General features: G+C 51.3%; 1 protein-coding gene across 3 annotated transcripts; it reads right to left on the minus strand.

Moving 5' to 3' along the window:
• Nucleotides 1-1,075: 1,075 nt before the first annotated feature.
• Nucleotides 1,076-26,084, minus strand: Ikbke (inhibitor of nuclear factor kappa B kinase subunit epsilon). Of its 3 annotated transcripts, none has more exons than XM_027934716.2 (22): nt 25,857-26,084; nt 25,242-25,325; nt 23,617-23,712; nt 22,800-22,940; nt 22,058-22,187; nt 20,783-20,964; nt 20,203-20,363; nt 18,567-18,677; nt 18,088-18,267; nt 17,383-17,579; nt 16,565-16,629; nt 16,386-16,477; nt 16,141-16,227; nt 12,175-12,250; nt 11,951-12,063; nt 10,039-10,115; nt 7,269-7,308; nt 6,251-6,352; nt 4,949-5,045; nt 4,070-4,182; nt 3,814-3,885; nt 1,076-1,876 (listed from the first exon to the last, which is right to left on the minus strand). In XM_027934716.2, exons 3-22 carry the CDS (start codon nt 23,701-23,703, stop codon nt 1,843-1,845), a joined length of 2,157 nt encoding a protein of 718 aa, XP_027790517.2. In that variant the 5' UTR covers nt 23,704-23,712; nt 25,242-25,325; nt 25,857-26,084; the 3' UTR covers nt 1,076-1,842. The 3 variants fall into 3 exon arrangements, with proteins under 3 accessions (XP_027790517.2, XP_027790515.2, XP_027790516.2); XM_027934714.2 differs by lacking the exon at nt 1,076-1,876 and adding an exon at nt 2,167-2,954; XM_027934715.2 differs by lacking the exons at nt 1,076-1,876; nt 25,242-25,325 and adding an exon at nt 2,167-2,954.
• Between the last annotated feature and the right edge of the window lie 1,097 nt (nt 26,085-27,181).

Genomic DNA, 27,181 nt, shown 5'->3' on the forward strand with positions numbered 1-27,181 from the left:
CTCTGAGGACATGAAGCCTCCCATGAAGATGGACAGGATACATCTCCGGGGTTATGTGGGGTCAAGCCCAATGTCATCTTCATGCTTCGAAGCTCATAGTGGGGCTCCCTGCTCATCTTCCTGTCCTCCTGGGGCTGCCACCCACCCACTTCCTCCACCGCCCAAGCTAGGTGGGTAGTGCAGCTCTGGTTAAGGAAGCTTGGAGGTGCAGGCAGGGAACAGACTACATTGTGCAGGCAGTTTGCATTAATTAGAATAACTTACCCAGACACCACTCTGGCTTCTAAGAAAAATAATGTAAACATTCAAAACATACTTAGGACACAGCCTAGGGGTTTTTTTTGCCAGGAGCAGGGAAGGAAGTTTATGGGGTCTTCAGATGTCTGAGCTTCTTATAGGAATTTCTGGTCATAGGCCTAGGTCTACTTTGCCCTTCCTTTCTGTGGGGGGGGGGGGGCACCAGAGCTCTCCACATCTTTTGTTTTTGTTTTGTTTTGTTTTTTGATGGGAGAAGGGTACCAGAGATTTAACTCAGGGGCACTTAACCACTGAGCCACATCCCCAGCCTTTTTTGTATTTTATTTAGAGATAGGGTCTTGCTAAGTTGCTTAAGGCCTTGCCAAATTGCTAAGGCTGGCTTTGAACTCACAACCCTCCTGCCTCAGCCTCCTGAACCACTGGGATTACAGGCATGGGCCACCATGCGTTCAGCTTAGGTGTTTTTGAACAGTAGTGGGGATGGCGAAAAGCAGCAAGTATTTAGAAGGTGGATGTGGAGTTTAAGAAAAGATAGACATTTTTTTTCTCCCCAAGTTTCAGGACCTTATGCAAGTCTTCAAAGGACAAGGGTAAGGAAAATGGAAGGAATGGCAAATAATACCTCTCCTCCCCGAGTAAGAGGACGTCTTCCTTGGGCTGTTCCCTGAAATTTGGGCCCACTTAGGGGAAAGGCAGGAATCAGGTAAGACCAGCTGCCTCCAATGCTTCTCACAGATCCCCACCCAGCCCTGCTTGGTTGCCAAGTACACCCAGCTGAGGACCTTCCCTGCCTCTCAGCCCAGTAACAGTCACAAAAAACAGAAAAGGCAGCCGTATTTATTCTGTTTCTCGAAGGTGCAGGCCTGCTCTCTGCTCAGGGCCCTGGGCTTACAGGCCCGCGCTCATTGGCAGGGCTCCCGTCAGCACTGCCTAGCGGCAGCCCAGGACCAAATGGTGCATTAGAGCCAGAAGGCAAGCAAAGAGTCCCTGAGGCACAGGCACTTGGCCCACCACCCATTTTCTCAACCTGAGGCTCATCCAGACCAAGAACAGAGGGACAACTGCCCTCTGTGTTATCTGTGGCCAAACATGGTGACTCTAGGGGACCCAGGAGGTGGGGGGTATTCAGTGTGAAACACCTTAAGAGGAAGAGGAAGGAAGATGGAGGTGAGGTTGTTTGACCTGTACCCCGGGGAAGTCCCAGGAGGCCTCCTCTGCTGATGCCTGGGGAGTGCAGAAGGGGTGGGAGGGCCTATGGGAGTCTCTTTTCCCCACAGCCTTGCCAGGTTCAGGCCTCCAGGCCTGGGTGACAGAGCAGCAGTCCCAGAGCCTGGAGAAAGCACAAAGGATGGTCCAGGCAGTGGCTGCTGCACTTTCCTGTGGATCGTGACAGAGTCGGCTGTGCAGCTTCCCAGGGGAACAGACATTGGAAGGTAATGCTAATGACATCTCCCGACCAGTGGCCAGGAGGGAGGTAGGCTGATGAGATGGGACCAGATCTCACCCTGGGTTGGGTCCCGCAGTGCAGAAGAGCAGTGTGTGAATGATTCTAATGCTCTGGATGCCTCACACGCCCCCCACAGCTCAGACGTCAGGAGCTGATGGGAGTCTACCTAATCTGTAATGAAAGGCACAGGTTAGCAGAGTTAGTTTCACCTACTTATTGGAGAAACCTGCAAAACACACCCCAGAGCCCAGAACCATCAATATTTGAGAGTTCCCAGCCATCCAAGTGCCCAGCTGTCCTCTTGTAGTGCCCTTGCTCCCTGACAAGAACTGCTCTGGTTCTCATCTGACTGCTTGTTACGACCACCTGGGAAGCCTAGGATACCCTCCAACCCCAGGCATCTGCACTCTTAGAAACTTCCATGGTGATTGCAATGTGCAGCCAGAGTTTAGGAGGTGGGAAAGGAGTTTAAATTGGTTTATTATCTCTTTGGCAATGGCTCTGAATAAGGAAGTGAAAAACCACTAAAATAAAGTTTTGAGCTATTTGTAAATAGACCACATATCACAGCAAGAAAAATTTATGTCGGTACTAAAAGTAGAACTTCCTGACTGAGAGGGCTATTTTGGAAAGTTTCTCCAAAGCTGCTGAATCTCCTTTTTTTTTTCGGGCACTTAAGAGGATGGACTTTCCTGCTCGAGTGGAGAGGAAGGACATGCCTCCCCTACCCAAGGGGCCTCTTAAATGCTGGGGACAAACCACAAGCTCTGCTCCTGGTTGCCCTACGTCTGGCCCAAAGTCTAAGGTTCCAGACTGGAGTGACCTCTGGGAAACAATGAATGTTTATTGAGTCCTTCCCTCCACAGCCCCATTAGCCCCCAGGGACCTCACATATCACATCTTAAACTCTGTGATAATGCAAGGTAGGAATTGTTATTTTTATTTAATAGGAGAGAGAACTGAAGCTCTGAGCTAAGCAAATCTCCCAGGATGACCCTGATGAGCAGGCAGTAAGGAGCATAGTCAGAATTCAGATCCCACTGAAATCCCTGCCTCTTTCTGTCAGCCACTTGTCCCTGAATGGGGGAAAGACAGACTTAAGGCTGATGGGGAAACTGTGGAAGTGTGTGCATATTATCCAGATAGTCTCCAGTCTTCAGGGCAAGCGGAAACGTCCTTTATTCTGAGATCGTATCTTTGGTGTTGATGTGTTTTGTAAGTGGGACAGCTACAGGGCAGGCCTTTTGTCCTGTCAAATGTGCAAGCTTAGTCAGATGAGTAGTTGGCAATCCTGGCTTTCTTTCTTTCTTTTTTTTTTTTTTTGTGAGTTTTACTGGTGCACAAAACCAAAAAAGTGTGCGTGCCACTGCATTCACTCCCACCCCAGTAGAGGGTCTCCCTGGCAGCTTGGCTAAGAGCTTGGGCAGGAGAACAGCCCCCCGAGGCTGGAGAGGCACAGGCTTTGGGCACTGAAGCTGGGCTGCATGTGGCACAGTTTCCTGGGGCAGGACATATGGATGGAGGTAGTGCCCACTCTGAGGACAGCTGGGGAGACTCCAGGAGACAGTGTGGGAAGCCTGAGCACAGTGTCCACACTCAATGCAGATGAGGACCCAGGCACAAATCCACCTGCCTCCAAGCCCCATCTTTCTGACAGCACTGAGGCTCACATGTTAAAGTCTAAGTGAAACCTCAGCCCCTCAGGATGATGACCCGCTTGTGGACATGGTCTAAACTCCAATGCAGCTGTTTAGAAAATCGATGCCATCAAACCGGGGGTGTGGTGGCACATGCCTATAATCGCAGCAACTCGGGAGGCTGAGGCAGGAGGATCGCGAGTTCAAAGCCAGCCTCAGCAAAAGGGAGGTGCTAAGCAACTCAGCAAGACCCTGTCTCTAAAGAAAATACAAAATACGGCTGGGGATGTGGCTCAGTGATTGAGTGCCCCTGAGTTCAATCCCCAGTACCTACCCCCCCGCAAAAAAAAAAAAAAGAAAGAAAATCCATGCCATCAAGCCTGTGTGGACAGGCCCGGGGACTCTGTACCCCTCAAGCCATGGCAGTTTGAGGACCCAGCCCTCCCTGGCATATAGCAGGAGCTTCTTTACCGTTCGATGATGCGGTTGTTGTCCTGCAGGTCAAAGGCCAGCAACTTCATCTCCTCACAGAGCTCCTGCATGCTGTGGAGGCAGAGGCCAGAGAGGTGACAGGAGGCTGAAATTGCCCTGCCCAGACCCCTCCTCTCCTGCCAAGGGGCAGCCCTCTAGGCCTAACCTGAGGGAAAACGACTGGGCCCTAACCTCAGAACCGTAGGGTCCCCTCTCGTCCCCCCTCCCACCACACACCCTTCTCTGTGGCACTTACTGGAGAACCAGGTCCTTTGGCGCAGGACTGGGGTGAGGAGCTATGGGGGGTGGTGAGGTCTGTACCTCTTTTGTTCTGTCCTGAAGGAGTTGGTAGGATAGCTGGTCTAGGATCTGAAGGAAATCACACTTTAGTCAGAAAGATTTGAGCTGGCTTATTTGTGGCTGGGGAGGGGACAGGCTGAGAAAGGGTAAGAGGAGGGTAACTAGCTACCCCCAGCCTGCATCTCTGGAGTCCCTGGAATTGTCCAGGCTTTCCCATGAGCCCTTTGTTCCCATCCTGGGAATGCAGTGACACAACTACTTTCACTCATCTGTGCTTGGATTGAATGATGCAGAACGTCAAGTTCCCTTTTGTGTCTAGCTTGATCGTCTCCTGGTGTAATATGAGCCACGGGCTGCAGAGAAGGGGTAGGGGTAACCCCTGGCCACTCTCTGAAAGCAGGGAGCTGCTTGCACGGGTATGTACTGGGGAGGTGAGAAGGAGCAACAAGTGGCTGGCTCTGGGAAGCAGCAGCCCCCTCCATTCCTTGTGGCTGGGTAGGCAGGTTCTCGGAACCACCTAAGTGTTGGTCTCTTTGCAGACAGCTGATCAGAAGACCAAGGAGAGTTCCCATGGCCTTGCTCAGAGAGGCCTTGGAGCCTTCCAGGCTGCACAAGACCCCGAGGAAGGTGTCTCAACATCCCAGAGTTCTTGCTCTCCCAGTGACCTTTAGTCTGAGATTACCAAGACATGCTTTCCAATCTTTGCTCTGTGCTCAGGGCATGTTTGTGAGTCAGAGTCTTAATCTGCATCAAAGTGACCCCAATGTTCCCCCCCCCCCCCAGGGTATCTGAAAACCACCACCAGCAGCTCTAGGGACCTTTGAAGACCTCACACCTTGCTTAGGTTCTCCTGGACTCCTTGCGCTTCTGTGTTGCAGGAGGTCACAGAACAGCTGACCCGGCGCAGGTGGGTCCTGGTCTCATACACCTCCCTTGAGAAAGCAGGCGACCAATTAGAATTGGAGCAGGGCTCCGCTCACTCCTCCTGGGGCCCACCCAGCCATCACAGGGCCACTGCAGACTCCGATGGGTCCCAGGCACTTGCTGCCTTCTCTGCCTCTGCCCTTCTAAGCGTGGCTCATCCCTCACCTGCCTCCACAAAGATGGACCCTGCTGACTGAGGCTGGGGAGGGTCCCAACAGAACCACCGTAGGGAGCATGGACTCCATGTGCTCGACAGGTCACATGCGCACAAGAGGGGCGAGGCTCCAGAGACACAGATGGTAGCCCATGCTGGGGCATTTACAGGGCAGAATGGTCACATCCCATTTCCAAAGCAAATCACCGTCAAGACTTTTATGAATTCTCTAAGGTGAGGATATGGACCGGGACTTTTCCCTGTTACCCAGAGAGGAAATTGAGGCCCAGAGCCATTAGATCATTGGTTGGTTCGCAACACTGACTACACATTAGGATCATCCTGACAAGCTATTACCTAAACTCAGATCCATCAACTCAGAATTTGGAGGGACTGGAGGTTGGAGGTAGAATAACAAGGCACTGTTATTCTAATATGGGTCTCAGCCAGGGAGGGAATCACACAGCACGTTGGAGCCTGACTTCTCATCTAGGGAGGGACTTGTATTCATGTAGACAGGGGAAGGAGGGGGTCCTGCCTGAAAGGGGACCCCAAACTCCTATAGAGAATAGTGTAAGAAGGCTCTATTAGAGGACAGACACCATCTGCCCCTGCTTCTCTGCCCAATCAGAAGCCCATAAACTGACTGTCCTTGTCCCAGTGGAACCTGATATTCTCCCCAGAGAGGAGGTTCCTACCACAACCAACTGGAATGGGGGAATGAATCCAGATTTTAGAGGTGTATTTACCTATGTACTAATCCTGGGTCTGCCACTTATTAGCTGTGTGATGTTTAAAAGAGACCAGTTCTTTGAGCCTTAATGGGGGGATAACATCTACTGTATAGATATTTTGGGTCTAAACAAGCATCTTTGTAGAAATCATCCCAACAGACTGCCTGGTCTGCCCAGGTACATAAAACCACCAATTTTCTCATTTCTTTCTTCACTTACTCCTCTCCCTCAGCCAGGGCTTGTAGAGCTCAGGGTCCTCAGAAGCCTGAGGGGGCCAGGCCCATCCTGGGGTCCAAGAGCTAAAGAAGAAGGGCCAGACTCTCACCTCATCCTCTTGCCATGTGTGACCAGGGCTGCTTGGTACTTTGGCACACACTCCTCCTGGAACACCTGCAGGAGTCTTTTGGCTAAATGACTGAAATTCACCCTGAAAAGACAGAGAAACCAAGGCCTAGAGATGAGCAGCCCGAGCCACTGTCAAGATCCACAATTTTAGCTGAGTGCGATGGCACCCGCCTATAATCCCAGCAACTCAGGAGGCTGAGGCAGGAGGATCACGGGTTCAAAGCCAGGCTCAGCAAGTCAATGAGGCTTTCAGCAACTTAGTGAGACCCTGAGACCCTGTCTTGAAATACAAAATAAAATAGGGCTGGGGATGTGGCTCAGTGGTTAAGCACCTGTGGGTTCAATCCCTGGTTAAAAAAAAAAATCATTTGCATCATGTAGGCCAGAGGTCAGCAAAGCACAGGTGTCAACAGGGATGGGAGATGAATGAGGGGCCCTCCTGAAACACTCTCAAGCAGGGGGAAGGACAGATGGTGGTTAAGGAAAGTGCATGACTATGTGCCCTCCCACCCCCATGATTATGTGCATGTGTGTGTGTGTGTATGTGTGTGTGTGGGTGTGTGTTTGTGTAGGGGGACAGGGATGGATGCACACCTGGGGAGAGGGTCTCCAAATAACTACTAGACCATGGGGGAGGCATCATGAAAGATGAAAGTATCTGGAAAACAGAAGCTGAGGGAAGCACAAAGCAGCAGAGGTCAGAGGCAGGAAGTGGGAAGTAGCAAATCAGGGAGGACAATTAGGGAAAAAAAAAACCAGCCCCAATATTGTTCATGCCAGAAGTAAATGCAGATACATCAAGATTGCTGCCGAAGCCTCCCTCTGACTCAGCTAGGCAGTGTCCTCCCCTGACCATAGATAACCTGCCCCAGATAGAGTTATCCCCCTCTTCTCAGCTCAGCCTAGGAGCAGGGCCCTTCCTGTCTGGCACAGACAATGGCTCTGCCCTGCTGAATCCACTCTCCTGGTCCCCGCCTGCCAGTGGACAGGCCACTCACTTATCCAGCTTGTGAATCTGCTCCTCATTGTAGCCGAGCCCTGAAGGAAACAGACAGAAATGATGTCACCTACTTAATCATCAACAAAACAGAGTGCTACAGGGACTTTGGGTCAGTTATAAAGATGAAGACAGCCCAGCTTGGGCCCTGTTTCATGAGAGCTCACAGCCCGCTGGAGCCAGGAAAGACAGAGGGAGAGGAACACCCACGTAACTTATTACAACTTAGGACATTATTACTCTGACCAAGTCCCTGGTTATGATTTAGGGGCCTAAAGAAGCTGCAGAAAAATTGCCACGAGCTCCAGAGGAAGGTGAACCTGTAATGCAGGGCTGGGGGCTTGGGAACTGGGGAGTGGTGGGTGAGATGGGCCTTGAAAGATGCTTGATCAGCCATGGCTCTCATCCAGGAGGGACTGATGCCTGCAGCTGGTCGGCCCAAGCCCTGAAGATCATGCTCCCGAAAGAGCCAGACGGACTCTGCAGCAACTAGTTGGAGAAGGGCGGCCACCACCTTCTAATTCTCCCTCTCTGCCCAGTGACTTTTGCAGATGGAGCACGTTGGCCAGCGGGGCTGAAGTTTTATGACTTTGGCCTTGGCCAACCCCTGAAGGGCCTTAATGTTCACATCAGGGAGATGCTGCCCCCTGCTGGGCTTCAAGGGAATGGGCCTATAGGTGATGGCAGCCCCAAGATAATAAGCAAGTTGGCCTTTCCTGCCTTCCCATTCCACTCCCCTAATATAGCAGGATCCCCTTCCTGAGCCCCACAGTCAGCATGGAGTACTTGTGGGGTCCAAGAGATCTGGAACAAGTCCCTGACCTGCCTGCTATTAGCAGGTGGCCAAAGGCAGATGATTTGGCTTCGGTGAGCCTGCTTCCCCAGCCATCTCAGGTACCACTTGGGGCTCTGTGTGGATCATGTCAGAGAGTGCCCCAAAGATACTGAGTGTCTCCCAGAATGGCATCTTCTAACACACCAGGCATTAGCAGTTAAAGGTTTGAATAAGGCTCTGGAAGACTAATAGAAATGAAAATCCTTTGAGGCTGTAAAGAGGGGCAGCTGAAAGTTGCTAAACCTATATTGCTTGGGTTACTTTATCTTTCTGTTTCTATTGGACTGTTTCCTCATCTATAAAATGGGGAGGATAATGGCTTCCAGGGTTTTAAGACATGCAGAGCCCCCAGGATGGTGCCTAGCACAGGAGGTGCTCAGGTGAAGTTTAGATGGTAGTGTTAATGGAGTCTGGCCATAGTGGCAGAAGACCTCCGAGGTGCTCCTGAAGCCATAGCCAACTGGATATAGGGCCAGTCTGGCTGAGCCCCAAAGCCTAGCTGGCTTACAGGGACAGAAGATTTCGCTTTCTCCATGCCCTGTGGTCTCCTACACCCTCCAAGGCCAGATTCAGAGGCAGGACTGAGACTCCTAAAAAGAGAGGATTATCTTCTGGAGATCTCTGTGTCCATTATGGTAGCACCAAACACACAGCTACAGAGCACCTGATGTGCAGCTAGTAAAACTGAGGACCTGAATTTGAATTAATTCAATTAGTTGAAAAGCTGAAGTGGTTTAACATATTAAATATTAAACACAGATCTGTTGTTTTGTTAAGACTACATTTCACTTTGTTAAACACTTAGCTTCCAAATAGAGATGTGCTCTAAGTGTAAAATACACATGGGATTTTGAAGACTCTGTGAGAAAAGAAACATTAAATATCTCTTTAGTAATTTTGTTTTCTCAAATTGCATGCTACAGTGACATTGGGTTGAATAAAACATATCACAATTAATTCTACCTGTTTCTATATTTTTAGTCCTGGGGATCAAACACAGGGCCTTGCACATGCTAGATAAGTGCTCTATCTCTTAGCTCTATCCCCAGCCTTTTAAAAAAAATTTAAATTTTGAGACAGGGTCTAACTAAGTTGCCAGCCTGCCCTTGAAATTGTGATCCTTCCTGCCTCAGCCTCCAGAGTAGCTGGGATTGCAGGTACACACAACAGCACTTTGCATGTTTTTTATTTCTACTTTTTAATTTGGCTGTGAGAAAATTTAAAATTACATATGTGTTTCATTGTGTTTTTATTGAACAGTGCTTTTGAGATAATCCCAGGGATAGAAGAGTATTAGGCAACAAAGCCTAAGGCCTGCAGTCTGTGGGTTAGGAAACACTTAGAACAGGAGGGGACGCAGAGGGTCAGCTTGGATGTGTTTGCTCCCCAGCTAACTGGGGCCTCCCTAGGCTCCCCCTGTCCCCTTTACCACCCCCACCCTTCCCTATGATGGCAGTCACCTCTGGCAAGCAGGTTCCCATCCCATAGCCTGTGAATGGGCTGGCCCCGCCCAGATCTCTGTCACACAGGCATGTCACCTGGCCCTGTGACTCTCAATGGGATTTCTTCTGATCCCCCTTTTGAAAACCTGGCTTTCTCTGTACCCCCAAAGACATAGAGGATAGGAAAACACTCAAACCATAAAGTGCCCTGTCAAAATAAGGAGTCCCTTTCCAGGACTACTTAGGCTCTGGCCCACTGTGTCCCCTACCCATGTCATCTAAACCTCTCGCAGGACAATGGGCACAAGAGTAAAGGCTTCAGTCCTCACTGGCCTGCACGCAGTGGCCTTAGGCCAGCTGCTCCCTGGCCCCACCTAGCACCATCCACTCAGGGGCCTCCACCCACACCGAATGGAGTATCCACCAATCTCAGGAAGGGAGGAAGACAGAGGGAGGGAAGAGAGCATAGGGGACATTTGCTCTCCATGGCTCACCTGGCCTCATCCTCGATTTCTTAAACTGTTTGTAGATGAGGCTCATCTTGTCCACACAACACTGAATCTGCTGGATGCTGTGGCAGGAGACAACAGGAAGAATCAAACAGCACAGAGCAAAGGTGAAGGAGAGGATGGGATGGGGGTTGGGTAGGGGAGAAGCTGTCTCCCTGCAGGAGGAGCCTCATTGCCCCAGTTCTGGGGGCCAGGATGGAAGCAGGGGTCACTGTTCTGTCTCTGAGATTATTTGAGAAATCTTAGAGCAAGCCAGCCGTCTCCCATTCTCCTGTTCACCCCCACCCCACACTCCCTCACACACAAAAAATTAAGTAAGAGGTGAGAGAAGAAGTCAAACTGGTCAGGCAACAGGGAAGTGGCCCTTGCTCCACAGGAAGTCTTGAGAGTAGGCCTTGAGAGGCCCCAGGAACCCAAGAGAGTCTGCCAAAGACAGCTGGGATGGAGTGGAACAGAAATCACTCCTGTCCACCTGCACAGGGCAGAAGGGCAAACTCTCTTGGTATACCCGAAGCTTGGCATATAGAAGAATTCTATGATAGATAATGAACCCGTGATCCTTGTTTAAAACAGGAATGGGGGCTGGGGTTGTAGACCAGTGGTAGAGCGCTTGACTAGCACATGTGAGGCACTGGGGTCCATCCTCAGCACCACATAAAAATAAATAAAATAAAGGTATTGTGTCCATCTACAACTAAAAACAATTATTAAAAAAAAAAAAAAAAAACAAGAATCAGTGGTCAGCAGTCCGGCCAGGAGACAGGAGAGTCAGTAGGTGACCTTTCAAGGGTCTTCTCAGACTGGACAAAGCCCTGTGTTTGAGATGTCTGGGGTCCTTCCTCTCCCTCAGGCCTACCGGACTCTGCTTCTTTCCCAGAGCTCCTTTAGGTACCTCATTTTAGCTGTTTCTGGAGCTGGACTCTGGGCAGAACACTCACTTTTCCCTGCCCTTTTCAGAATGTGGGGGTGGAGGACAAGGTGACCAGGGTGGGACTCCGAATCCATAGAGTTTATCCAAAAGACTCAGGGTCAAGTGTTTTCTGAAAGGTAATTCAGAGCAGTGCACATACAGGCACTACACAGGGGCCATGTCCCTAGTCAAATGTACTCACATCTTCAGAGAAACAGAAGGACATTTACCCTAAGTAGACTAGATAGACTGTGAAGAGCATTATGTCAGTTTAGGTCAACTTTTGTGGCCAAAACAGTTAAGAAGAACCCTGTGGTTTTCAGCGCTTTTGAATTTAGGATCAAGCATATGTGATAATGGATCTGTGGAGGCCCTCATTGCCACAGGTACCATGCTCCCCACAGGCGCCATCTGCCCTGTTGTCAGACTGGGGCAAGGGGGCCCACAGCTCCACACAGAGCAGACCCTGGGGTGGGTGGGCATTTGTGTAAAAGGAGAATGGATTTTTTTAAAGGTTAAAATCCTGTCTGCTGTAGGTCAAGAACACAGACATTGGAATTGGACAGATCTGTCCTGAAGCCCTCTGTCACTAGTCACTAACTGGCTGCAACTTCAAGGCAAATTAACCTCACATAGTGAGTTTCCTCATCTATAAATGGCCATTAGTATAGCGGTATTATTGTTTTTGGAGGATTCAGTGAGATACTGAGTGACAAGACCCACTCAAGGGCCTGACAGAAAGAGGGAAAGGAACCATACTTTTCCCAGAACCACAGAACCTGTGCAGCTTCCTGACTCCACTCTCACGTAGGGGCAGACCCTCTTATCCTATGGTCTCAGGAGAGGGTCTGGATCCCTCCTGTATTCCTACCCTAGCTCTAACAGTCTTGCCAACAGAAGGGAGGAAGCCAGCTGACTTCCGGAAAGGACCCTGTGGGCTGGGCCCCTCCCTACCCCAACCCCACAAATGAGGAAAATCCCACAGACCTTCTGTCTTCATGTACCTGATCCCGGTTCTTCACCAGCGCTGAGTTGAGGTCCCTGAGGCTTATCTGTGTCTCTGTGATATTCTGGGAACATCTGGAGAGAACCTCAGCCAGCTATGGGACAAAAAGGCAGACCCCCAGGGGTCCCTAGCTTGAGGCCTGCTGGGCAGCCTGGCTAGAACACTGCCCACCCCCACCTCTACTCCTGTCTCCCAGCTCACTCACAGTCTGCAACCTGGACCTCAGATCTGCAACCTCCTTCAGCTCCTGGACCTCAGGTGTCTCCGCTGTGCTGTTCAACCTGGAGAGAAAGAAAGAGGGAGGCTGCACTTGAGGGCTTAGGAGCAGGGATCTCTGGGAACACATGCTGGCATGGCATCTTTGAGACAACCTTGATGGCTCTCAGGGTCTCTAGGGAGTTTGGCACAAGGAGCCAACTTGAGAGAGCTCTGTAGACCATGGTTGTGACATTGTTGAATTCTGCAAAGAATAAAGGTTGAGGTGCATTGGGACACCTTGAATCTATGAAAATGAATGAGCTCGTGATACAAAGTAGCTTTCATGAACTCCTTACCAGGACAATTTGTAATTAAACAGAGAAAATGAAGTTACTTTCCAGTAGAAACTGTACTCCGTGATAACCAACAGTTATGAAGGAGATCTGTCTTTTGTAGACTACTGGGCAATAATATACCACAGCTTAGGATGGTAGCATCCTATTTCCCCAGAGAAATGATGCTCTTGAGCATAGTATTAAAATCAATGATGAATGGTGGAGGGGTGGACCTTTGCTTGGTGACAAAGTGACATTATCCTGATTCTTTCATTTGCAAGGAAAATGCATGTATAGTAGAGGAATCAGGCTGTCACTGCCCAGTGATGTGTCAATAGGAAGTATCCAGTGTCATCTATGATGAGTTCTAACATAAAATGTTTAACTTGAATCCATTCAGTCTGTAGAAGTCCCAATGTAAATTGGAAATACCAGGAAAGAAGAACAGGGAGACATCATGAGGAGGAAGCTCTAAATGAGCCCAGAAGACAGGACAACGAACTTGGTCCCTGCAATAAGCCAGTGGTGTGTACAGCGGGCAATTCGGAGTTTGTGCCAGCTTAGAATAGACTTAAGGGACAGAACGACCAGAAACAAAGTGAGGTCTTGGACTGGATTCCAGTATGAATAAAACTAGCTGTAAAAGAAAATGTGAGGGGTAATCTGAAAAATCTGAAAAGAGATAGGTACCAGATAAGAGGAAAATGTATGGATGTAGAAGAGGGTGGTGCTCCTTAGCTGAGAAAAGTAGGCTATAGAGTACTAAATAAATACATGCTGGTTAATATGCATTTTTGCATATTAACTCTTATAATAGAAAGCGATTTACTACATATAGATATGCTAATGGAATATAACAGCCTGTCTCTGGGGGGCAAAAGGTGGTGAAGTTTTCTTTTGCTTCTCTGTACTTTCTAATATTCTATAATTAATAAATGCTTTTTATTTATTTTATTTTTTAAAACAATTTTAGCCACATTCCCAGCCCTATTTTGTATTATATTTAGAGACAGGGTCTCACTGCTGAGGGTGGCTTTGAACTTGCAATCCTCCTGCCTCAGCCTCTGGAGCTACTGGGATTACAGATGTGTGCCACTGTGCCCGGTGACATATACTTTTTAAATAACAAAAAGAATTAAGAAAAAAAGAATCCCATATATTTTAGCTTAGGAATGGAGGGTCGGGGAGGAAAGAAGTGAGCAGAGAGCTTAGGGGTGAACTTGAAGGTTCACAAAGGCAAGGACACTGTCTGTTTTGTTCATCGGGTACGTCAGGGCCGGCAGCAGTCACCACTTCATGAATGAAGTGGATGCCCTTACTGGATGCCATTTGGGGAGGGGAATACTAGACGGCAGAAGAGGACCAGCTGACCCAGTGCAACCCCTCAGGGAGTCAGGAGTCCTGGATTCAAGTCCTGGTCCTGCTAGCCACACTTGCCATCTGCGTGACCTTGGGTTAGTCCCCCTAGCTTTCTAAGGTCTCAGGCTCTTCATCTATAAAACAGGGAGACAAGTTTTCTTCCTGCTTCTTAATAAGGTGTTCATGGGGATCCAATGAGATCTCCATGGTAAAGGGCTTGCCAGCACACAGTTTTTGGGTGGGACTGGGGGCCCTGGGGTTCTCAGAGCCAGTCCTAGCTGCCCAGACAGTGCCTCAGGTGGCAGCAGCTGCAGAGGAGTGTCACAGGGCTTTGGGACAAAGGCAGGACTACTCTGCCAAGGGTGCTGTTGGGGGGGGGGGGGGGGCTGAGAGATGCAAGCTGCCTGCTGGGGACGTGGGTGACCAGGCGAGGCACTGAGGGGCCGCTCTGTACCTGCAGATGTTACCTGCAGCTCAGATACCTCAGATTCCACTGCAGGTGGAGCTAGTGGCTTTGGCCCTTAGAGGAACCTATAGGTCTGAGGATGTGCAGAAGAGAATGGGATTGCAAAATGTTGGAGCTGGGAGGCCCCAGAGGTAGTTTAGAAAATGAGGACAGAGGCCCAGGTGGGGAAAGGTGGTGAGGGCCTGGTCCTATCGCACCTGGCCCTCTGGAGTCCTGCTCTCATCCTCCTTGACAGGAGAATGTAGCATGCCTGACCATGAGTTCCCCAGACACACCAGGCCTCAGGGAGGCCTTGGAGGCAGAAAGGAAAAACAATAGCCCCATGACACTAGGCTCCACCTCCTGTTAAGCCAGGGCAAAGCTAGATGGATGTGCAATCAATTTCTCTACACACCTCTTCCCTGATAGAGAACCTAATGGTCATTTTATTGGCACCCAACCTCCCTCTAACTGGACCCTCCTGGACCCCCATGCCCTCCCCTCCATTCCCCACCCACCACCCATCCCTCTCTGGCTTCATTCCAGGACATTTGCCATCCTGACTGTGGTTTCACTAACCTCACAGGACCCCCCTCCTTCCTCTAAACATGGTCCTCTTTTCCAATCTCTGCATAGACCCTCCTACAAAAGGTATTCTTTCTCTTTCTGGCCTAAAATGCCTCTTCTTCCAGGAAGGCTTCAGTGGCTGCCTCTACCTCTCTTTACTTTTTCTGCCAGCCCTCATGTGTCAGAGAAGTCTGGGGCCCTCTGTGTGATGTGATGCCACATCTCTTCCTGGATCTCCTTTCTGAGCTTTGGCCAGAGTCTGCTCAGAGGAGATTCATAAGCCATGCTGATAGATCCCACCCTGTGTCACCATTTGAAGGGGCTCAGCCATGAAAGGACTCCACCCCTGTCATCTGGAGACACTCCTTTTCCTCACATCCCCTCTGCCCCATTATCAGTGTGGATGCTGCCAGACCCCAGGAGGCAGGCAGAGCTGTGGGGAGTCAGCCCAAGGAAAGCCATTCCCTCACCTCTGAGGACAAGGGCTGGGGATGGCGGGGGACTTCAGGTGTGTTTGGCAGTATCTGCTTCTTTTCACCACCATTTCCTCGTGGCAGGAAAGACTCTGGTCTGCAGAGCTCCCATCTCCCACCTGCCTCATACCTAAGACTTCCAGGGTTTGGGGGGCTGTGCCCACTTCTCCACAGTGCTCTGGCAAAAAAAAAAAAAATCTTCCCTTGTTCTCATTTCTAGAACCCCCAGCTCTGCTTCCTCTCCCCATCCTCTCTCTCTCTTTCTAACCCATCATCCCTACTTAGCCCAAAACAGGGGAATAGAAGGTACAGGGTCCTGATGACTGGGCAGGGAACCCAAAGAAGGCAGAGACAAGTGGAAAATCTGGAGGAGGCAGGAGCAGGGGCATGGAGATCATTGGATCTCCACCTTGGGTCAAGTCCATGGACTGTGCATGGCCATGGCCAGGAGTCTTTCCCTAGAGTTCTGCTTTGGGTCTTGGTGCAGCATGAGTATCCCAAATCATTCAGGGAGAGACCTAGGAGAGCAGAGACCCTTTGCTGGGACTAGGAGACTGCCTGATCTGGGACAGGCAGTGCCCTCAGAGTCTCCCAGGTGAGCGACTGGACTGGGAGGGTTATTTTGCAGTCATCCTGACAGGTGGGGCAGGAAGGACAGATTGGGAGTGCCCTCTCTATTTTAGCAGGCAGGGGAGGCAGGACTCTGGGTCAGGGAAGACCAGATAACACCACAGGAGCCATAAAGGGTATAGAACAGACACAGAGAGAAGGGCTGGCCTGGGCAGGATACTCACCTCTCAGTGCCCAGGCTGCTGCTGAGGAAGAAGAGGGCTGTCCGTGTGACCTCCTGAGTCCGACAGCATGTGGCCTGGAGCACCTCCCTGCTCGAGAGGAGTCTGAGTCAAGGTCACCCTCACTGGGGCACCAAGCAAGCCATGCACATTGGCATGGTCCCTGGGACAGTGCAGAGGAACTCTGGATGGTTAGCCTTGCCCTTTCTGCCCGCCCTGCCCTCCCCCTAGCCCTCAGGGGCACTCACACGACCCAGTACAACCCCCGAAGCATTAGGTCCTGCCCGTCTAGCAGGATCCGAGCCAGCCGCAGGGACTGGTAACCAACGCCCAGCACACCCTGAAACACACAGGTGGGAAGGGTCAGGTCCCACACCTCTTACCCCTGTGCCACACCTCCTCTCTGCCATCTGGGCACACCTCTCACCTTAGCCGTGTTGTAATCTGCCTGTAGGTCCACTTTGGGGACGAACTTGGGGATGTCCAGAGCAGCTGCAGATAAAGACCCTATCTGAGGGATTTGTCCCTATGGTCTGGATCAACTCTGAGCTCATCCTTTCTTGTTCCCAGATCACATTACACCCTCAAGAATCTCTCACCTCAAGCTTCCCAGTTCACCCAGAGCCCTCACCTTCCAAGGCTTGAATGAACAGAGAGTGGGTGTTTAAGTTGCAGTCCTTTACTGCCACCTTGTGGCCATTTTTGAGAATCCTCAAGCTCAAGATTTGGCTCAACAGAAAATGAACAAAACCCCTTGGGCGTCTTGCCCAAGGGTTTCAAGGTTAAATCACCTTCCCCACCTCAGGGAAGAAAGATGGAATTGGCATCATTAAAATGAGAAAGGATGATAGTTTTCTAGAACTTGGAGAAAGGAGAAAGCTCTGGAACTCTGACTACCTGTCCTTTACTCTAGCAGCTTGGGTTCCTGTTTCTTCCAATACCAACTACCAAGGTATTCCCCTCTATCACAGAGATTGGGCAGCACACCCTAAAGCCAAAACCCTGATTCAGTTGGTGTTGCTTTCACAGATCTGAGAACACTGAGAAGCCCCTGGGGTCAGGCCACCAACTCAAAATCACATGGTATTTCAGAGGCATGCACAGAATGTAAACCCGGATCTGCCTTCTATACCCCATGCACCCCAAAACAAAACAAAAGAAACCAAAACCATTAGTTAATGCCCAGGATTGTAATCCCCTGCATCCTGGAGGAGAATGCTGCCCAGCCTGGGTGACCCTACTCACGGTCCCTGAAGGCTAGCCCCTTTGGAGTCTCGCTGGCCATGCTGAACAGGGTCAGAGGGCTGCTGGCAGTTGTGTGGGTGATGTGCTGTGCTGAGAGGTTGGGCTCAAGAACACAGAGGTGACCCTCAAAGAGGTATTCCTGGTGGTGGGGGGCCACGTTGGTCTGCTCATACACGGCCTCCAGAAAGATGGCTATCCTAGACCCACCAGGGAGAGAGGGAGGGGAGGAAGAAGGATCAGTGGGCCGGATGTGGGGTCAGGGGACCAAATCCCAGCTAAGACTTGTCCCATGGGGGGAGCTCAGCTTTTCAGAGGGAGGGATGGAGGTGGTTTTCCCTCTCATCAAAGATGAAGAGAGAAAGGACAGAGTTCGTCTTACAGACTAGAAACAGGACCCCAAAGTCCCAATACCCAACCTCTGCCTTTGCACGCTGGTTCCCTCTACATTTCCCTTAAAATTCTCCTAATCCCATAAAGTACTCTAATAAATTTAGGAAATGCACACACACACACTCACACACATGCAAACACACACACACACTTCTGAGACTTAGAATACCCATTGGCATCATGAAGAATACTGGACTTCTGAAGTCAAGCAAAGAAATCTGTTTAATTTTGTGCCTATCTAAGCCCCCACAGAGAATGCCTTGGGAGGTGCTGCCTTAGACACATATTTACCTTCCCTCCCTCACCCCCACTCACGTGTTGTGGGCGTGGATGTAGACACGGTGCAGGACGGCCTGGGACAGGGAGAAGACATAGACGACAACTCGCTGCAGGATGTCACTGGTTTCCGCAAAGAACTGGTCGAAGCCCCAGCACTTGGCCTGCTCCACTTCCAGGATGTTGGCCAGGATAGGCACCAGCTGGCTCTGCAGCCCCCTGCCCTCCCAGGACATGGAGACGGTCAGGGGCTAGGGCCAGATGGGTCCTCCTCAAGTAGGCAATGGGGACATTCCATAAGAAGGTCCTGAGGACCTAGGACCAAGGTGGTGGAGCAGGCTGGGTTGAGAAAGAATTGCTGGAAAAAATTCATTCCAGCATCCAAATGGAAAACCCAAGGCCACAAAGGAAAAGTGGTGTACCCAAGAGAGCCACTAGAACAGGCCTCCAAGTTTCACTCAGCGGAGAGAAGTGATACCCAGCCCAGACTTGGGGATGTGCTCGCCCTTCCCACTCACATGGACAGCTGGCAGGTGATGGGGAGAGTGTAGCTCCATTCCAGGGGCCCGTTTTCACGCTTCTGGGTACCTGCAATGGCCCCAACTGGTTTCTCTGTGGTGATGCGGTACCTGGGGTGGGGCAGGATCAGTTAGTGGGGCCCCCAACCCACCATACTTCAAATGACAACAAACTTATCATGGAGGGTGCAAAGCACCTGTTAATGCCACCCAGACACTCTGAGGTGAGCTGGAAATGGAATTGGAGAGAGATGGCCCTCAGCCCATGAGAGCCCCTTGCCTTGGCTCCCCAGTCAAGCTCCCTGCTCTAGACAGAGACCTTCCCACCATCTGCTATCTCCACCCACTTCTGCACATGCCACAACCCAGACACCTGCACACCTGTGCCATGCTGATCTTGGCCCCCAATCTCCTCTCCTCTTCTGTCCTTTTCTCACCCAACCCTCTCTTCAGTGTCTCTCCTTCCCTGACCACCCCATCTATGCCAGTCTCCTTCCCTTGTCTTTAAACCTAATATAGGCTCCACACAGCTTGTCCCCTGGGCTGAAGATTTGAGCACCAACCTTCCTGGTAATCCACTGATAAAACAGAAATTCTGAGATGTCATAAATGTAATTACTAGTACCAGGAGATGGAGTAGGGAAGAGATAAGGGAAGTTAATCAGTTAATAGCTCCAAGGACACTAAGGGAAGAGTGTTCCACATTCCTGGAAACCTTGACTTCAGTCCCCTCACTGTTGACCACCAGGGACATCCTGCCCTGTTTTTATATCAACATTCTGGACTCTTAACTCGAGAGGCAATGAGTTCTTCTTATGGACAGCTTCCTATTCCAAAGCTTTCCTGTCTCATCCTGAGAGAGAGTGCAGAGAGCAGCCATGGAGGAGGACAGTGGGCAGGGGGCCCTTTGCGTGGACTTCTGGTGGACATGGAACCATTCCGAATCCATTTACTTTATCAGCACTGTGTTCACTACCCAGAGCATAGCACAGCCATAGATTCAATGTAAACAAGTTGTGTGTGTGTGTGTGTGTGTGTGTGTGTGTTTATTTTCCCTAAAATTTAAAAAGAAATACTCTTAACTCTAGGTCCAGTGGACATTTTTCTGACTGCTACCTAGCTCTGCTGCTGTAAGTTGCAGGATTCACACCAGGACCTGCTTTTTTTCGTTTCTTTTTCTGATAAGTATATGTGAAAGCTCAGTGAATCTTTTCATTTCAGAGATCCTGCAGTCTCAGACTCGGTGTGACACCAAAATCACATCCCTTTTGTTCTGGGCAGTGCAGCCTGGGAGTAGCCACTGTCTCGAGTTCCTCCTGTATCCAACAGCTGGAAACCACAGGAGGACCTTGGACCTGGGAGCTGGCCCCTCCTTGGCCCTGGCAGACTCTGCCACCTTGGGCAATTCTCTCTGAGGCTCGGTAGAGAGGTGGTGAGCTGGGCGCCAGGGAAGTGAAACACTGAACCAAGAAAAGGGAGGATGAGCATCTCCCGCAGAGCCAGGGGAAGTTCAGCTTCTAGTCTGAGTGAGGAGCCTGGGTGGGGACAGGGGAAAAGGAGGCAGCAGGGACCAGTGAGGAAAGGGCCAGGGTCAGCCAGTAGGAAGTCCCATTCCCTACCCTGTGGCCCACCGTACATGATCTCCTTGTTGCGCCGGGGCCCACCAAAAGGGACGAAAGGAAGGCTGCCGGTAGCTGCGTGGTACAGGGTCACCCCGATGCTCCAGAGATCCACAGTCACCCCAAATGCCTTTTGCTGGGGCTTGCGAAGCACTGCCCGCTCATACATGTCAGGGTGCTGTGAGAGAGAGAGAGCAGAGAGCAGCCGTGGAGGGGGACAGTGGGCAGGGGGCACCTTTTGTGGACTTTTGGTAGACATGAAACCATTCTGAATCTATTTACTTCATCAGTTTAAAAATGGGCACCGTGTTCACTACCCAGAGCATCGCCCTCTGCCCAGGGGAAGGTGTTGACTGGTTGCATCTCACCCCCTGAGGATGGGTCCGAGGAGCTAACTGTGGGGGGCTGGGTAGGCCATCTTAAAGAGCAGAGGAATTCTGGTAGGGGTATAGCAGGGGTGGAGGAGATATAACCTGAGAGAGCAGGGCGAGGGGCAAGAACCCCTTCTAGGGGGCTCTAAACAAGGCACGAGTCAAGGGTGATCAGCATGGGGAAAGACCCTCAGCCTGGGACAGCAGGTCCCCACGTGTCACTCACCAGGTACTCCTCTGTCCCGTAGACAGAGATGAACTTCTCATCGTCATCTAGCTCTCGGGCAGCCCCGAAGTCTGTCAGCTTGTAGATGCTCTGTCCCTCCTCCCCAATGAGGCGCATGATGTTGCCAGGCTTGATGTCCCGGTGCACGATGCCGTTCTCCCGCAGGTGGTTCATGCCGGCCACTGGGGACAGACAGAGGGCTGCTAGCTGGCCCTGGGAAAGGCTGTCCTTGGTCCCAGGGAGACCCGGAGGAGTTCCCACCAGGTGACAGGGCCACAAAAGAAACAGGAGAACAGAGATGGGCACGGGGGAAGGAGGGATGTTCCAAGGACCCTAGAGTATTGAGGTTCCATCTGGATTCTCAAAGAAACCCAGGGCCTGCCTTTCCCCTTCTTATTTTTTTGTGGTCAAAGATAGTTCACACAATTTACCATTTTAACTGTGTTGGTGTGAACAGCGCAGCGTATTAAGCACATTAATATTGTCAAGCGCTCATCACTAGCACCTATCTCCAGAATTTTCTCATCTTCCCAAATGGAAACTCTATATCCATTAAACAACACCCCACCCCCAGGCCTTGCAACCACCATCCTGCCATCTGTCTCTAGGGATCTGACCACTCCAGGAAGCTCGTGTGAGTGGGACCATGCAGTTGTCCTTCTGTTTGGCAGAGTATCCTCGGGGTGCATGTATACTGCAGCTGATGTCAGAATGTCCCTCCTTTTAAAGGCTGGAGTGGATCCTACTGTATGCATGTACATTATTTTATCCTTTTAGATATCCCCCCCCTTGGCCCTGTGAATAATGCTGATTGTATACTGGCATACACTCTTTTTAAAATTTATTTTTATTATTTTTTTTGTACTAGGGATTGAACCCAGGGGCACTTAACCACCAAGCCACATTCCCAGCCTTTTTTATATTTTTATTTTGAGACAGGGTCTTGCTAAGTTGCTTAGGGCCTCACTAAGTTGCTGAGGCTGGCCTTGAACTTGCAATCCTCTTGCCTCAGCCTCTGGAGCAGCTGGGATTATAGGTTTGGGATTATAGCCACCACACCAGGCTTAAAATTTATTTTTAAATTATAGTTTGAAGCTGAATGATTAACAGGAATCAGACACCTGGGTTCTGCCCATTTGTCTCAGTACTGTAAATGGAGACCCTCGAGAACGCTCATTTGGGTTGGGATTACTTGTTTCAGAATGTCCTACCCCCCTGGGTGGAGGGCCCAGGCCATGGCTGGTCCGATGGGAGCTGGGGACAGGGTGAGCTCACCCACACAGCGTAGAACCACCAGGAACTCGTCCTCCGGCAGCCCGAAGGTATTCTCTGGGCTCTCCAGCACGCTCAGCAGACTCCCGCTGGAGCAGTACTCCATCACCAGCACCTTCTGCCGGCCTCCCCCCTGTGGCCGGGACAGAGGAAGGCTGGGGCGGAGGGCACTTCCCCTCCCCCATCAAGAAGAGGTGGCTCCCTGAGTAGAGCCCAGAGCTCTAGCAGCCTCTGGCCTGGCCTTCCCTCTTTGGTCTTACATGGATCCCACAGGCCAGAATCCAAGGCCACCCTTCACAGGAAGCCTTCTCATTAGGAAATGATTTCCTCATGCATTCTGACGTGCTGTCCCACCCACCCTTGAGTTTTGTTTTTTTTAATTGGTGCATTATGATTCTACATAGTAGTGGGATTCATGTGACCTACTCATATATGCATATGGCATAGATTGATCAACTTCATTCCCCAGATCTTTCCCTTTTCTGCCTCTCCTCCCTCCCTATCCCCTTCCTCAACTCTTTCTATTTTCACGAGGTTCTTTTTGTATTTTTTTTTTCTCTCTAGCTTCCACATATGAGGGAGAACATTCTACCCTTGACTTTGAGACTAACTTGTTTCGCTCAACATGTTACTCTCCAGTTTCCTCCTCCCTGGTCTTGACTTTTGATTAGCAGGTGACCCAAGTCTCTCCCCAGACTGAGGATCAAGAACAAGGCCATCCAACTTGACCCATTACGGGACTCACCGTCTCCTCCACTGCAAAGAGCTTGACGATGTTCTGATGATTCAGCTTCCGCAGGACCTCGAACTCCCTCCCCTGTACCTCGCGGGGGCGCAGGTAGCTGGCAGTGTTGAAGACCTTCACAGCGACCAACTCCCCGGATTTCTGCCATGGGGAGGAAGGTTGGGAAGTGGCCTGGGACAATGCAGGTCCCACCCCTGCTGAGGAGCCGCCACGCTCTCTGGGGCCCCTCTTCAGACTCCCAGCAGCCAAATCTAAGGAGAGGAAGCAGGCTCCTACCCCCAGGTCCTTCCCCTATTCAGGCAGTAGATGGTCAGGCCCTGGGAGGTGACAAAGGCTTGGCACACCCAAGACCCTACAGGTGATGGCTTGTGGCAACTGTTACTCTTGCCATAGATATTAACTGCAAAGGCACTCAGCAGGAGGGCTGGGATTGGAACCTGGGCTACCTGAATCCAACTCCCACATAGGAGAGGGGAGCCTCATATATAATGATCTGGCTCCACAGCGGATGCAGGATAAACCCAGGCATCCTGTTTCCCGCCTCTGCTATCCCTAGATCCCACTTGCTATCACCTCCCCCTGGATATTTGCTTTGTGCTGTCATCTGTCTCCTGTCCTAACTTGTACCTACTTAGTTCCCCACTGCCCAAATCCATGGGGTCCTTCCTCCCAAGTGGGTACAACGAGTCTGATGTCCCTGTCCAGCCACACACCACCTCCAGGCCCACCGGAGGCTGCTAGGGCTTCCTGCTGGGCACAGGGTAGTGGGGGTGGGCTGGGTTGGCCAGACTGCAGCCCCCACAGGGTTGCCACTTACCTTGTTGCGGGCCTTGTACACACTGGCAGTCGCCCCCTGGCCCAGCAGCTCATCTGTGTGCCACAGGTAGTTGGCGGTGCTCTGCATCTCCTCTCCCTGGAAAAAGTACACATGGGGGACCCCAGGATTCTATTCCTAACCTGGAATAGACATTGATGGCCAGTCCAAGGCCACCCCAGAAAGGACTCCATATGGCCATTTTTACAGGAGTGGGGAAGTTGGAAGCACAGAAAGGTTAAGTAACTTCCTCCAAATGAAGCATAACCAAGAGGAGGCCTGCTAGGCCCTCAGCCCATAGCTGGGCCTGTTCTACCCACAGGGCCATCTGTCTGTACTCACTCCCCAGTGTCCCCCAGCCCCTCCCATTCTGCAGAGACGAGCTTCTTTACTCCATCACTTCTTCCAGACTCTAGGGTTTTGGCATCCAGGCCTGGGACTGTCCCAGGAAGAAGAAACAGTGCAGGAGGAAGGGCCTCAGGTCAGTCACACCACCACAAATCTCCAAGATTGCAACATGAGCCTGGAGCCCCCACACCACCCACTGCCTGACTGCCCGGCCCCCACTTCCTCTGCCCTGAGCTAACAGCTGCTCACCAGGTCACCAGCATACAGGTCAGTGCTGTTACAGAGAGAGAGAGAGAGAGAGAGAGAGGAGGAGAGGGACAGGGAACAGGCAGTGGGTGGGGAAGGCCAGAGACCATCAAACACAAGCCCTGAGGAGGATATGAAACCCCTCTACAGCCCTGTTCCCCATCTTTTCTCCTGTCCTGTTTTCTCCAAAGGCCAGTTCCTTTAAAGCAACTGATTCCAGAAAGGGTAGCCTTAGGAGTCAATCTCAATACTTGTCTGAAGTATAATAAGGTCAGGACTGGCCATTTTGAAATGCCTGAGGGCATCTGTGAAGGAATCCTAGATTAGACAAGGGCCTACTTCTGCTCTCATATCCCAGGCCTAGAATCCTATGTTGCTTAGCTTTAAGCCTTTTCTCTCTCTAATCTTTTTTTTTTTTTTTTTTGAAAATGCAAATCCTTGAGTATGTCAGCTCCTTGAGTCAGAGGACACTTAAACAGTTCATTGGTCAAGTCCAAGCCGAGTTTCAGACTTGAAACTTGTGTTTGCATCATGCAGAAGCAACTGAGGCACTGGGACTACATAGCCGCAGTTCATATGGATGAACTGGTCAGGTTGCCCTGGAAGGAGTCAGCTGGGGGTCTGGGGTGTGAGGCTGGGGCAGAGCACACTGAAATCAAGCCCAAGGGGCCGGCGTGGGGAGCTCAGCCCCACCAGGTTGCATGACCTTCATCATTCTTCCTTGGGCTAGTGCGACACAACCCCTGTGCAGGGTGTGGCCAGGAATAGCTGAGGACCTAGGATGACCAGCAGTGTGGTGCAAAATGCAGGGCCTCACGGTGGGCGACACAGCCTTGGGTTCTGTGCCTAGGAGCTCTGCTTGTGGCACATCTGACTCTAGTCTGCCCCGGCACCTGTGCACAGAGGGCTCAGTAGCCTTCATTGAGTGGATGGACGACGGATGAACAACGGATGGACGACGACACGGAAGGTGTGCTGACCCACCCGTGGCCTCCCCGCCCTCCTTGGGCTCTTCGGTGGCCAGATGCACTTACCCCAGGCTCTGAGTGGCCCTGAATCAGGCTCTCCCTGGCAAGTATGTGTTATGCTCTCTGTCTGTGGCAAGTCCAGGAGCTGAGCTACACCGGAAAGAGGAGGGCGGATGAGAGGCCCCCTTGGTGCTTTTTGATTCTCAGCCCCCATCAAAGGCCACCAACCCCAGCCCTTTAACCCTTTCCTGTTTGTCACCTCCCCCACAGGGCTGGGGGGTGGTTTCCAGGCTTCTTCCCCAGCTGTTCTGGGAGTCTTTCCTGATCACTCCTACTCCTGGGACTCTGGCCAGTGAGAAAGACCCCAAGGAGAGGTGTTGGGAAGCTTCGGGGTGTGGGGAAGCCCAGGAAAGGGGCACTGGTAGCTGATGGGGTGTTCTTGTATGCCACAACCCTCCATGGGGCTCACTGGCCTCCAGATAGTCCTTCCCAAGAGTGTCCACCAGGGTAGGCGTGCAGGATACCACCCTCCCCCCAGTAGCCACAGAGAGCACAGGCAGTGGGCGCTGGGCCCCCTGAGCCACTCCTCTGCTGATGTGCCTGCCTCGGCTGAGCCCTACCCTGCACTGCCCATGCCCAGGATCCCCATATCACCCTCCCCAAGGGATGCTGCATACTCACCCCATCGCGGCTTCAGGGGATGCCCACTTGTAGGACGGGGTGGCACCCCTGGCACCCTCAAGGCTTGCAGCGGTTATTCCTGGGCAGTACCCACAACATCCTGATAGTCAAGGACCCTGGGACACAGGCAGGGCTAGTTGAAATGGCCCTGTGACGGCTGGGAGCTGGGATTACAGATTTCTTCCCTGCCAGCCCTGACACCCAGCTCTGTAGAGCCCTGGCTCTGGGCTCTCTCATACTTCCTGATTTCGTTCTTTCCCTCCCCACCTCTCTCCCTCTCTCTCTCTTAAAGAGACAGGCAGCTTGGCTGCTACCGACACCACAGCAGGAAGGAGAAAGAGGATGCTTTTAGTTCTCAAGTGGAGGCAATAGAACTAGAGTCCGAGCCACAAAGAGGCCAGGAACTAGGCCTGGGCATCTGTGGCAGGCCACTGGGTCATGTTTTGGCACCTCCTGCAGTTCACTGGAGCAGGGAATTTCAGGTCTCTACCCAGAATCCCTAGAGCAGGTTGGGCAAGTTAACCAAGTAGAGAGCTGCTGGGAAGACGGAGTTCCCACACCCAAGAGCCCCAGGGAGGTCCAGGACGTGTACCTTGCCACTTCTAGGAGAAGTCGAATCTGACTTGCCTTCCCAGGAATACACAGAGGACCAGGGGCAACACTGGAACCCAAGTCAAGTACTCCAGTGTGACCTGGAGCATAGCATACAACCCCTCCCAATCCACTTTCTCAGCCACAGCATGAGGGTGCACATACTCCTTGGGCTTATGGATGACAGAACAGTAAATCCACAAAAGCCTGGGAGACTGGACAGCGTTTTTCAGACAGGCATTGAAGGTTTTGAAGCTCACACACATTTAGTTATTGGACCATAATCTTCACAGACTGCTGGGCTGGAATGCAGGGATGCCAGCTTCCCAAACAAGACCCAGTACCCTAGAATCAAATGTCCTGGGAAGCTGGAGAGGTCTGTGCTGCTCTGATCAGCTCTGAGATAGCAGTTGAATAAGAAATGGTTAAAACCAGGAAATTCCATGTTTCTATAGAATGTTGGAGGGACTTTCCCATGGCCACACCTGGTGGTTTCCTCTGCCAGCCACACCCCTACCACAGTGACACCAGCTCAGGAGCAAGAGCAAACTGCCTCCTGCTCAGATCAATCTACTTGATAACATGATTTACTTGATAACAAGGCAGCTGTGGGTTTTCATAGCAGGCCAGGAGGAATGTTCCTGAGAGCCAAGTGCTCCACCCTGTATTCCTGCTGGACATACGGGAAAATTGTACTTCCTTGGCTCTGTGACTGGGGAAGAAGAGAAGCAGGT

This window comes from Marmota flaviventris, chromosome 12 (assembly GCF_047511675.1).
Source record: "Marmota flaviventris isolate mMarFla1 chromosome 12, mMarFla1.hap1, whole genome shotgun sequence".
NCBI lineage: Eukaryota > Metazoa > Chordata > Mammalia > Rodentia > Sciuridae > Marmota > Marmota flaviventris.